Source organism: Mandrillus leucophaeus, unplaced genomic scaffold (assembly GCF_000951045.1).
Source record: "Mandrillus leucophaeus isolate KB7577 unplaced genomic scaffold, Mleu.le_1.0 Scaffold83, whole genome shotgun sequence".
Classification (NCBI taxonomy): Eukaryota; Metazoa; Chordata; class Mammalia; order Primates; family Cercopithecidae; genus Mandrillus; species Mandrillus leucophaeus.
In genome coordinates, this window is record NW_012109030.1 from 594,996 (window position 1) to 608,071 (window position 13,076).

Genomic DNA, 13,076 nt, shown 5'->3' on the forward strand with positions numbered 1-13,076 from the left:
CACTGAACAAGAGGAAAGGGTTTCAGTTCTGGACTCTGGAATCTAGTGGTCTGATTCAACATGACCTGCTCCCTCTTAGGAATTGTGTGACTTGGACCCGTTACTTAGGTTCTCTGTGCATCTGTTGTCCTGTTCTTAAAAATGGAAAGAAATTGAGGATAAAATGGGACAGTGTATGTGAAGGGCTGAATCCAGTTCCTGGCACATGGTAAGCACCTAATGAATGGGAGTTATTATTAATCATCCATGCGAAGGAACTCATTTCCCCCTGATTTACACATAAGAGTATTCAAAAATTCATCTAGACACTGAGTTCCAAGCAAATTAGTAAGCTTCAACTTCAACAAATCAATACAGAGATTTCAGGTATATGTGATGTAGATTCCATTTCATTACATGCACAGAGGGTCAGCTAGGTCTCAGCATGGCCCTAGGCAAGACGAGACCAATAGTTAAAAGGAGAGAGGTAATTTTCTTTTCTTTTTTTTTGAGATGGAGTCTTGCTCTCTGTTGCCTAGGCTTCAGAGCAGTGGTACAATCTAGGCTCACTGCAACCTCCATCCTGGGTTCAAGCAATTCTCCTGCCTCAGGCTCCCAGGTAGCTTTGACTACAGGTGTGCACCACCACACCTGGCTAATTTTTGTATTTTTTATTAGAGATGGGGTTTCACCACATTGGCCAGGCTGGTCTTGAACTCCTGACCTCAGGTGATCCACCCGCCTCAGCCTCCCAAAGTGCTGGGATTATAGGCATGAGCCACCATGCCTGGCCAAAAAGAGAGAGAGGTAATTTTCTAAATCAGCCTCATATAGCCTCTATCATTTGAAAAGAATTCTACTATTTCTTTTCTCTTAAGCATTACCCTATCACGAACCCTAAGCAGAACAAACAGATCTAACAAATGTCGGGATTCTGACAACAAATGCTCATCACTCATCATTATTTCTCATCTGTTTTCTCATGTGTCTATTCTTGCATCACACATTTCCAGCACATGTTGTGGGCATGGCCTTTGAGGTGACAACACTGGGGTTGGGGAGGAAGGGGAATGTGGAAGGGATGGCATTTATGAAGTTATCAAGAGATCTAATAGTGGCTCTGACCGAGGAACTCCTGCCGAAATTCATGTCAGCATCCCTACAAATGACCAAAGACTCAAACATTCCCATGGAACTGTGAGACAAGACAAAAGAATAAAGCCGGTTTCCCCAGACCCAGCAAACGTGGGATTTTCCACTAGCACATCGGCATGCAGGCAGTTCATGGAATACAGTCCTTCTAGATGTGAATCTGAAGCTCTGAACCACTGTTTGCCCTGTCACCTTTCTTGTAGGCATACGATGGCTCAAGCTCCACAATGTCCCGCCTTGCCAGGACGTGTGGAAGGGAGCAGCTGGCTAACCCCATCGTGTCCTCAGGAAACAGCCTCTTCGTGAGATTTCTATCTGGCCTTTCCAGACAGAACAGAGGCTTCCGAGCTCAATTCAGGCAAGGCAAGTACCCTGCGGTTCTTCCCAAGCACAAGAGAAATCTTCAGTGCTCTGTTTGGTGCAACAGTGAAATGAGACCTGTGCTCAGAAATTGATCACAGCCTTCTACTTAACATGTAAAAAATTAAATAGAACAAAAGAACTATGACTTACATTTATCCCAACTCCTGATGCTTGAAACCTTCTCCTTCTCTGACTTCCTTTGGACCTGCATCTCTAACAAGTTTTCAGAATAATACTGTTTAAAAGTGCTTTTAAGACTAGAAACAGTATAGAAAAGCTTTTATCCAAATTCACTGATCTAGCACTACCCAAGGCTTTACACTACAATGGGATACACTGCTATCAATTACGAGACTTGCTTGTAATGTAATCAGATTCCAGCCCCCGGAAGCAGTGGTTTCCCTCATTTCTGAGTCCTGCCATTGTCCAACTGAGGAGTCACTGTTGTTTTCCATTTATTTTTCTTTGTTCCCTCCCTTCCTCCCCCGCTACCCTCCTCTTCCTTTTCCTCTCCTTCCCTTCCTTTTCCCCCCTCTCTTTCCCTCCCCTTCCCTTTCTTTCCACAGGGTCTCGCTCTGTCACCCAGGCTGGAGTGCAGTGGTGCAATCACGACTCACTGAAGCCTCAACCTCCCAGGCTTAGGCAATCCTCCCACCTCAGCCTCCCAAGTAGCTGGGACTATAGGTGCACCCCCATACCTGGCTGTTTTTTTTTTTAGAGATGGGATCTTGCTCTGTTGCCCAGGCTGGTCTCAAACTTCTGGCCTCAAGTGATTCTCCTGTCTTAGCCTCCCAAAGTGCTAGAATTACAGGCATGAGCCACTGCACCTGGCCATTGTTTTTGTTCTTAAATCACCACTTCTCCAAGACCTTTTTATCCATTGCCTTTCATCTGCTCATTCTGAGAGATGAACCCCTTATCCCATCAGAGATGACTTGTATTCAGATGATTCAGAACATTCATTACAAATACATTTAGTCTGTGTAGTCGTTATGTCTATCTTAGTCAACTCACTTATATTCTGTAGTAAAAAGCTCTGGATAGGGACAGTGCCTGGATCGAGGTCTCCCAAATACATACCATAGACCTTTAGACTTTGGAGCAAGACAGACCATATTCTTGTTGATTTTAAAGAAAAACTAGTTTCCTAATAGTTCTTTTGCATGTTATTATTCACTTGTATGTTGTTTCATAGTAAAAAGTCCCTGCTAGCTTTCATCTGGACTATGACAACCTCCTCAAAGTCACCTACCCTTACCCCATCTCTCTCCAAAGTCACCTGTAAAAGCCCTGCTCTGATCATGCCATTGGAATGTTCAGTGTGTGTCCTGTCTCCACCTGGCCTGGAGAATGAAGCTCAAGCTCCTGCAGATGTTAACCAAGGGCCCCAGAACCACCCTGACCTCTCTCCAGCGTCAGTCACCCACATCCCTCGGGCACCCTACGCTCCAGCTGAGCCTGTAGAGATGCAGTCCTTACCCTCCTCTGTGTCTGCTCAGGCGGTCCCCTCCCTGGCCTCCCTTTTCTCACCCTGCAAGTCCTAGTTTAGCCTCAGCCTCCCCCTCAGCGAGACCTCTTACGCCCTCCAGCGGTGACCGCCTCTCCCTCTTCAGGACTCACATGGAATTTTACTCTTCTCTGATAATCTGCAGTCATCCTTAGGAAGCCTTGTTCAATTGAGTATTTATTTTCCTGAAAAAAAAAGAGGTCATGTATAAGTAGATTATCCCTATACCTGTGGTTTATGAGTGGGCCGTGTAAGTGAATCCATGTAAGAATTTTGTTTGAATGACTTAGGCAATTCATAGCCATTTAATCTGTTGCTTTCTGCCACTTCCTACTTCCTGTAGTTGAAGAATAATTGTTAAAAATATAAACTGTATAAAATATAAACTCATGGTTTATGTGCAGCTCTCCTTACGGAGAACTTTCTTGGTATGCATTTTAGAAATAAGAAGAAAAATCACTGATGGTTTTATTCAGCACATAATTGTTTCGTATGGTCAGCAGAAATGAAAAGCATATGACATGTATGTGTGTTTGTGTGTTCCCCAGCCTGCGGAGGCCACATCCTCACCAGCTCATTTGATACTGTTTCCTCTCCACGGTTCCCTGCCAATTATCCAAACAATCAGAACTGCAGCTGGATCATTCAAGCGCAACCTCCATGTAAGTAAAAAAATAAAAAAGAAAAGGCATGCAGGAGAGAAGGTGCCTGTGGGAAGGTCAGTCTATGGGTAACCTTCTTATCTCAGTGCTAACAATCGATGGCCTTCCTCTTCATCTTTTGCAAGTCCCGATTCCTGATGTGCTCAAGAACAAGCATTTCCTAATCTGATAGGGAAGTCATTTTTACAGTTGCTTCTAAATTTAAAAACAATTTTTTTTTTCATTTCAAGGCCTAGCAAAGGTTAAAAACACACACACACAACAACAATACAACACACCTACAACCTTGCTGTATTAACAGGCATATGCAGGCATGTGAGATTGGGGGTAAACCAAAATAATCGATAAATAGTGTTTGACATGTGCGCCTTGAGTGTAGCTGATGCCCAAGACAGTTGCTGAGTGAACAAATGAAGAAGAGCCACAGACTGGAGAATCAGTGACTCACGGGCCAGAATGCAATGCACACGCCTATCCATCAAAGCAGACATTCATAAAACCTGGGCTCTCCTGCAAGGTACTATTCCAGCACAGGCCTAGAATAAACATTGAATAAACGCTTACTTTCTTTTCTTTCTTGGAACCCTAGAATCTTATTTTCTGACCCGGTAACAGTCCGTTGGTAAGACAGAAAGAGAACATCAGGAAATGCCCCTAAAGGACATGACAGAATAGCTGCAAAGCAGGTGATGCTTGGGGCCCTTCTGAATCCTGTTTCAGGGGAGCCCTGCCCTCCTTTGAGGTTTGCAGGAAAATACGGTTTCAGGCATAATGTAGGAAAGACTTTAAGTTCTTTACACAGCAATTAATCGCCTGTGTGAAAATAGGGAAGTCACTTAAGCTTATCAGGCCATGAAAAAATAATCTGCAAAATGAAGAGTCTGGCTTAAATATTCTCTAGCACTTTCCCTTGGTATGTCAGGAGTTAACAAATTGCTGGTATCTTTATTGACATGCATAAGATGTGGAGGCTGATGATGTAATCCTTAGCCAATTCAAACGGGAAGGTGGAGCCCCAAAGAAAGTTGCCAGCCAGCCAGAAACTGAGCTGTAGATAAAGAAGCCCCCTCCCTTGAACAGAGCCGTTTGTGCCTGAGGATTATTTTCTAATGAGTTGTAAAGCATTTAGATGAAAGATCTCACTAGTTCAAGAACAGCAATAGGAAAAGATCCTGTTCCGAAGATTAGAGAGCTTGAAGAACAACAAAAAGAAAATGTATGCAGGGGCTTGCTGTTCTGCAAAGCTTTCTTGATAAATGTCTCTGAACCTTAGGGCACTAGCTCTAGCCTGAAAATAAAACTAAGTGAGCTAAAATGTGACAGCCAGGGAGAAAAGAATGCATTATTTGCAAGCACATGCAAAGAAGCCGAATTTAAGGAAATGAATCTATTGAGAAAAATGCTTATCAGAGAAACACAGCAATGGTGATATAAAAACTGGAAAGGTGGCATTTTCCAACAAGATGTTCCCTTATAGTGCCTAGAATGAACCTACCCAGGAGTCCTCTTATTTACCACTACCAGCGTTTCAGATGCCACAGGCACTTTGGAAAGCATCTATTCTGTTATTCTTCAAAGGAAACCATCTAGCATAGAAGTTATTCCCTTCCCTCCCTTTATCCCTTCAACCATGTGCAAATCTGCCTCATTCATTACTTCTCTGCTGGAGAACCCTTACATGAAATTGTCAGAAGTAAATTTATCTCCCTGTATGTTTTTTAATTTTAATTTTATTTTGTAAAAATTTTTATCTTTAATGTTTGTGAATACATAGTAGATATATATATAGTTATGGGGTACCTAAGATGTTTGGATGTAGGCATGCAATGTGCAATAATCCCATCATGGAGAATGGGGTCTCTATCCCTTCAAGCATTTATCCTTTGCATTACAAATAATCCAATTATACTCTTTTAATTATTTTTAAATGTACAGTAAGTTATTATCGACTACAATTACCCTGTTGTGCTATCAGATAGGTCTTACTCATTCCTTCTATTTTTATACTCATTAACCATCCCCACCTCCCCATCTTGCCCCATCTCCCTGTATGTTTTATTTGCCAGTACTGTATTAGAGAATCTTCTCTTTTTTCTTCCAGTAAATCATATCACCCTCTCTTTTACCCACTTTGAACTTGAAAGAAGCACAACGTGCACACGTGACTTTGTAGAAATTTTGGACGGCAACCACGAAGACGCACCCCTCCGAGGTACCTCGGCGCTCACTCATATACATTTGTGGTTTTGGCTGTGCTTTATTTATAGATCTACATATTTATAGGCTGCCGTTCTAGGTTAGAATGTTTCCAATAAATAGAAAGAGCAGCCTAAGCCAAGTAAAGATGATTAGAGGGTAAGAAAGTAGGCTTGAATGTGTGGTTCAGGGAACTCAGCCTGTTGATTAATATATTCAAACATGTGAATAGTTTGTGTATATGTTTTAAAAGATTTAAAAATTGCAGCTGCTTTAAAGAGTAGTGGAATGCAGCCCATCCCAGCATTACAGAGCATTCTGTCGGAAATTTCTTGTTAATATTTGACCAAGTTCTTACATTCAAATGGAGCATGTTTCTTTCAGCCTTGTCCTTAGTGGAAGCAAAAAAAAACAAAAAACAAAAAACAAAAACCCACTTAATTAGTTAATTAATTAATTAATTCCATTAAAAATCTGTCATTTGTTTGTTAGACTTCCCAATAAAATTAAAGAGTGCCACTCTCTAGTTTCTAAAATATTCTCAGCCAAAAAAACAAAACAAAACAAAACAAAACCACCTCAGGCCATTTAAGCTTTCTCCATAAACTTCCTAACTTTTGAGTTTTGTTGTAAAAACCTCTCGTCCTGCACTAGAAGACAAGGTCTGTCAGGGAGGAGACTGCTTTGCCTGTTGCCTAATTCCCAGTGCCCAGGACAGTGTCTGAGACAAAAGCCAGCAGTCAATGAACTCTCCACACCCTCTCCACACCTCTCACAGCATCGCCGAGGTCTTTGTTAGTAAGCATTTGACAAGCATAAGGACATATTATTTAACAAACTGTTACATTGCAATACCTTGTGCTGAGTACTGTTCTCAGTATGTTAGAAATAATAAGTCAATCCTTTTAACCTTATGAAATAGGTTTCATTATTTTCAATATGCCCCTTTTCTCCAAGTGGGGAAACTGAGGCACCAAGCACTTCAGTAACTTGCCTAGGATCACACAGCTAGCAAATGACTGAGCCAGGAGCTGAATCCAGGTAGCCTGGCTCCAGCATCCACACTTTCCTGTGCTACAACATATTGAATATTAGTGCATGTATTTGTACGGGTCCAACTGGGCTGGAGATTTTTGCTTTAGGTACATGTGTCCCTTGGTCGTCTAAGTTTTTCCTCTGGTCCTATTGTTCTTGATCATGTTTATAAATCACCTCTCCTATGTATAGCTCCTATATGTAGTTTATTTTAAATGATCAGGTATTGTCTCAAACACTGACCCTGAATGAAGTGGTTCTCCTAGTGGCAATTTCTTCCCTTTGTTTTGGTCTCTTGTAATTCTAGTAAAGATGTATTTCCTAGAAATAGTGGCCTCTGCCATGTTGTCATTCATTCTCCTTGTTGTTATCTTCATTATCTAGGCCGTTACTGTGGCACTGACATGCCCCATCCTATCACATCCTTCAGCAGCGCCCTGACGCTGAGGTTCGTCTCTGATTATAGCTTGAGTGCTGGGGGTTTCCACGCTATGGTCACTGCATCAGTGTCGGGTAAGAAACCTTAGCACCTGGCTCCAGCAGTTAACAGGGATGTGATAGAAATTCTTGGTTTGTTATTTGGGACTCTTTGACCTTCGTAGTTGGGAGCTAATTTCCTGAGATCACCTCTGGACCAAATCTTACCTTCTTCCCAATTAAGTGAACCTGTTGTTAGTTCTAACGATAATGAACTCTGAAAGTGTGGACAATTGGTTGGAAATGTGGCTGTCTTTTCAGCTACACCCCACGCTCTCAGATGACTTGATGTTCTTTTGTTTGTTTTGTTTTGTTTTTGAGATGGAGTCTCACTCTGTCGCCCAGACTGGAGTATAATGGCACAGTCTTGGCTCACTGCAACCTCCACCTCCTGGGTTCAAGCGATTCTCCTGCCTCAGTCTCCTGAGTAGCTGGGATTACAGGCACCTGCCACCACACCTTGCTAATTTTTGTATTTTTAGTCGAGACGAGGTTTCCCTATGTTGGCCAGACTGGTCTCGAACTCTTGACCTCGTGATCTACCAGCCTTGGCCTCCCAAAGTGCTGGGATTACAGGTGTGAGCCACTGCGCTCACCCTGGTGTTCTTTTTGGCTTGTTAAGGCAGCCCCAACCTGGGGAGGAGAGGAACGGGGAGCCGCCCAGGACTGGGTTTCTTAGCCTGTTAGCCGGAAGAGTGCTGCTGGTCACTGCCATCTTCCTTGTTATTAGTAGTTAAAAGCTACAGAACACCTAGAAGATGGTGAGTGCATTTCAGTGCTCTACTGAGAGGGAAAAGCAAGCATGCTGCCCTGGCTTCTAGGCCAGGGTTGAATAGAATCCTGGTCACAAAAGTCAAGTGGCTGTAGGATAGTAAACAAGTCTTTTATTCTTCAAAGTTACCATTCACAGGTAGAAAAGGCTTTGAGAAAAGACATTGCAGAAATTCCTTCTAATCCACCACACTGCTTGGCCCTTGGTCTTCAGTTTGCAGAATCATTCCCTCCTTATTTTATATGACATGATGTTTTAAAATGCGAGATGGACATGTTGTCTATTCTTTTACATCGATATGGCTCTAGCATTCTTTCTCCTTTATTTTATAGTGTCTGATGCAGTCTTTGCTGTGATACTCACTTTATTTCTGTTTTCTTCCAGCTTGTGGTGGAACGTTCTACGTGGCTGAAGGCATCTTCAACAGCCCTGGCTACCCAGACGTTTATCCCGCTAATGTGGAATGTGTCTGGAACATCGTCAGTTCCCCTGGCAACCGACTCCAGCTGTCTTTTATGTAAATCCTTTTTATGGTGTATTGTTTCAGTGCTAATGAATCTGTAGGAAAGAAGTCCTGGTGCTAATAAGATGGGCAACTTACAGTGTATGTGAAATTTAGGAAGTATTTCTCCAAATTTCCTCTATTTCAGTCATAGTTTGAGTTATAAATAGCATGAAGATTCTGTCGACCATGGTTCTTGAGTCCTGTCTAACATTCCCAAAAGAACATTCTTGAGCCCTTGGCAAATGAATCTGTGGCCCATTCATGTTCAGAGTACAGAAATCTTATCTTTTTTTGGAATTAGACACATGTAGGTCCTTCCAGAGAATCACTAGTATTGTTTATTCCAGCAGAGCCCTCCCATCTCAATTAAGCATTCTTTACGCTTATATCTTATCCCACCTCAATCCACCTTTCCTTCTATTTCTATCAGAAGAATGGTTCTGGGGCCAGGTGCAGTCACTCATGCCTGTAATCTCAGCACTTTCGGAGGCTGAGGCGGGCAGATCACTTGAGGTCAAGAGTTCGAGACCAGCCTGGCCAACATGGCAAAACCCCTCCTCTACTAAAAACACAAAAATCAGCCGGGAGTGGTGGCAGGCACCTGTAATCCCAGCTGCTTGGGAGGCTGAGGTGGGAGAATCCCCTGAACTTGGGAGGTGGAGGTTGCAGTGAGCCGAGACTGAGCCACTGCGTTCCAGCCTGGGCAACAGAGTGAGACTCCATCTTGAAAAAAAAAGAAAAAAGAATGGTTTTGGAAGTTTTTTAACTTCCAAACTTAAACTTACTTAAACTTTAAACTTGATTTTTTAGAACACTTTCATATTCCTCATTGCACTATAACACTTTTTGAACAGGGACTATAAACATGGAATTAGTAGTAGGATCCTATAACATTCTGAGTGGTCTTAGATTAAATTAGACAGCAACAATAATATCTCTTAGAGTAGATGTAAAAAGCACACATTTTAATCAACTAATAGAGAGGTATATGTGACATGTCACATGATAATGGATGCTTATTATATGTTGAGAGATAAGATCTTGGAATTTAAATTGCCGTTTTGAATTAGAAGTTATTTACCAGTCTGTGTTACATATTACTAGGCTGTGGTTGGGACTGCTAATTCTGTTTTGAAGAGAATATAAGTAACTTATTGTTGAGAGAGGAGGATTGTTTTGAGGACCCTGGCCTGTTTATTTAAAAGTCTTACTTTTCTTCCAAGACTTGCTAATCTGTGCATCTGGAACTGATTAAAAATATGGGACAACCATCCTATTTGTGGACCAAGTTCAAACATCTCAAGTTGCTTTTTTTGAATCCATCAATCAGACAGAGCCTCTTCAGGGTACAAGTGGCCTTGTGTTAGGACAAAGACACCCTCTGCGTGCTGAAAGGCAATGCAAGTTTAAGCTGCCTCACAGGAAGGAGGTTTTGGTTTGTCTTTTTTTTTTTTTTTTTTTTTTTTTGGAGACAGTCTGGCTTTGTTGCCCAGGCTGGAGTGCAGTGGAATGATCTCAGCTCACTGCAACCTCTGCCTCCCGGGTTCAAGCTATTCTCCTGCCTCAGCCTCCTGAGTAGCTGGGATTACAGGCACATGCCACCATGCCAAGCTAGTTTTTATATTTTTAGTAGTGATGGGATTTCACTATGTTGGCCAGGCTGGTCTCGAACTCCTGACCTCAAGTAGTTCACCCACCTTGGCCTCCCAAAGTGCTGGGATTACAGGCATGAGCCACCACACCTGGCTTGGTTTGTCTTCGTCTTCAGTAAGAGCACAGAATTCTGGATGGGAAGAAATCTATATACTTTATAATGTTTACCGGACATATATTTATTCCTTTACTCAACAGATATTTATTAAGCTCCTAATACATGCTAGGCATGTAGTTGGCTCATGCTACTCTCCTATGAGGTGCTTTCTATATATTGATCAATAAAACACCATCATTGTCCTTAGAATAAAATTCAAAGCCCTTCGCACAGCTTTAGAAGGCTTATCAGAATTACCACATAAAATGATTTTTTTTGGTCTTTTCCTCTGTGTGTCTACCACATTCACGTTGTTGACCGCTCTCATTCAGCGGTTGCCAGGAACTGAGCTAGGTGTTCAAGACAGATAAGATTTCGGGTCTTGACAAATTACTCATAAACCAACATTAAGAAGCTGTTTAATTAAATTCATTTTATTTCTGTGGGATAATAACAAGTTTCTATAAACAAATTTATAGTAATTTCAAAATTCTAGAAGTGTGAAGATAAAGAAGATGTCAAATTTAAAACGCATACCACACCGCTGGTGCTTAGCAAATGTTCAGTGACTTAATTCTCTCAATCTTTACAATTTCTGAAGCATCTTCTGTGATGGTTCACAAATAAATCCAAATGGGCAGCACTAGGCTCTCCTTCCAGAGGGTGGGAGATTATACACACAAAAAGCAAGTTTCATCTATTTTAGTGCTTAATAGACATTACATTTTAATTACCATATAGAAAATCATAATGGCTCAGCTATTTCCTTTCTTGCCTGTAAGAAGTTAATTTTGATTACTCTGACTTACTAGCTTGAGTTTTATTTTTAAAATGGATTTTTTAGACTGCAAGATGCCTCTTTTTTTGCAGTTGATTAATGAGAAGGCAAGGCCTGTGAGTTATTTCTTCCCTGGTCTAAATTCTATCCAGATGGGTGCTTGGAAACATTACCCTGGGGTGTGTGAGAGCATATGAGAAGCATATGTATCACATCAAGTTCTAAAACATGGGGCTGGGATTGTGGTGAAACTGAGTAGGGAAGAGGACTGGAGAAATTATGGTTGAATCTGCAACAAAAAGGAACGGGGAGAAATAAAACCTAAAAAAGAGTTTTTTTGTAAAACATATATTTAACCATTTATTACCCATAATATGACTAACAATGTGAAATATGCTAAAATTGTTTTCTTCTGCTTCTCAGAACACAGAAAGGGAAGAAAGGGAGATCGTTTTCCTCAGAAGGTAAATTACATGCAGCTGCCTCTAAAATCTTTCTATTCAAAGTGCAGTGCAATCTTTCTGACCAGTTAGTTCACCCCTGTGGTTTGGTAGGCAGGGAATTGACAGAAATTGTATTTTATGCTTGCGGAGTGCTTTTAGAAAGTGATTGGTCTCGGTTCAAGAATCAGAATGAGATAATAAGAAACAGTGATTGTACTATTTTTGTTCCACATCCTACATTTACTAACAGATCTAAGCCAAAGGGTAGAATTGCTTATAAAATGTAGCAGCCTAAAGCAAAGACTTCCAAGAATAATCAAGCTTTTTTAAAGTTTAATTTAATCCTTATAGGTTTTTCCCTACCACCATGTCCAATGGAATGTCTTTTCTGCCATCTAGCACTGGATTACACTAGTCTAGTACGTAGAAAAGATCTTCACTTTGTAATCTTCTGGAGCATCGGACAGAATGCTAATGTGCATGTTGATCACCTAGGATCTTGCTGAAATTCATTTTCTCACTGAGCTAGTTGGTGGGGTCAGATTGCTTGTTGCAAACAAGCTCTCCGGTGATGCTGATGTTGCTGGACTATGCACTGCACTTTGAATAGAAAGATTTTAGAGGTAGCTGCATGTAATTTACCTTCTGAGGAAAATGATCTCCCTTTCTTCCCTTTCTGCGTTCTGAGAAGCAGAAGAAAACAATTTTAGCATATTTCATTGTTGATCATATTATGGGTAATGAAATTGAGCCTGAATGTACGCACCAAACTTGGCAGTCATCCCAAAGATGGATTTAGACCAATTCCTTGCAAAAAAAATGATTGAAGATACAAATATTGTGTTATAAAGCATCAGATTGTCAAAGGAGACAAATGTGTGGTTTGCTTTACCTGATGTGGATATATCCTGATTTTAATGATCAATTATAGCTTGCTGTAAAAGTTCCATCTAGAGTAGTCCAAATGGTCTATACTGTAGTGACCCACCTTGGTGGGATTGTGAGAGCCACCAGCTTACCACCAGGCTTACTGATTTGGTTAGAGACCTACCAATGCTAGTATCTGGCTTGAGAGGAGGGTAGAGCAGAGCTGACCAGTTACTTCACCCCTGTGGTCTGGTAGGCAGGGAATGACCAGAGATGTACCTGGTATATTGACTAGTGGTAGGGCTTGAGGTGGCCAGAGCCTTCAGGCTGCTTATCTCTAACCATTCTCCTCCATTAGCTGAGCTAGAGCCCCAGGGGAGCACTATACTTAGCGTAAAGTAAAATCTTGCAATGGATAATGTTGAGCGTTAACGGAAAGATACACATGACAGAGAAGTACATTTTCCCTTTCCTTTCCTTTCCCCTTCCCTTCCTTTCCTTTCCCCTTCCCTTCCTTTCCTTTCTCCTTCCTTTCCCCTTCCCTTCCCTTCCTTTCCCTTCCCTTCCTTTCCCCTTCCCTTCCTTTCCTT

At 41.6% G+C, this 13,076-nt stretch overlaps 1 protein-coding gene across 1 annotated transcript in view; it reads left to right on the forward strand.

The window, feature by feature from the left end:
• The window catches only part of CUBN (cubilin (intrinsic factor-cobalamin receptor)), a 347,579-nt gene that overhangs the window by 195,988 nt on the left and 138,515 nt on the right, over positions 1-13,076 (forward strand). The window contains exons 32-36 of the mRNA XM_011968102.1: positions 1,335-1,494; positions 3,550-3,663; positions 5,765-5,875; positions 7,279-7,407; positions 8,528-8,660. Of these exons, the coding sequence (XP_011823492.1) occupies positions 1,335-1,494; positions 3,550-3,663; positions 5,765-5,875; positions 7,279-7,407; positions 8,528-8,660 (647 nt within the window). The remainder of the gene's footprint in view (positions 1-1,334; positions 1,495-3,549; positions 3,664-5,764; positions 5,876-7,278; positions 7,408-8,527; positions 8,661-13,076) is intronic.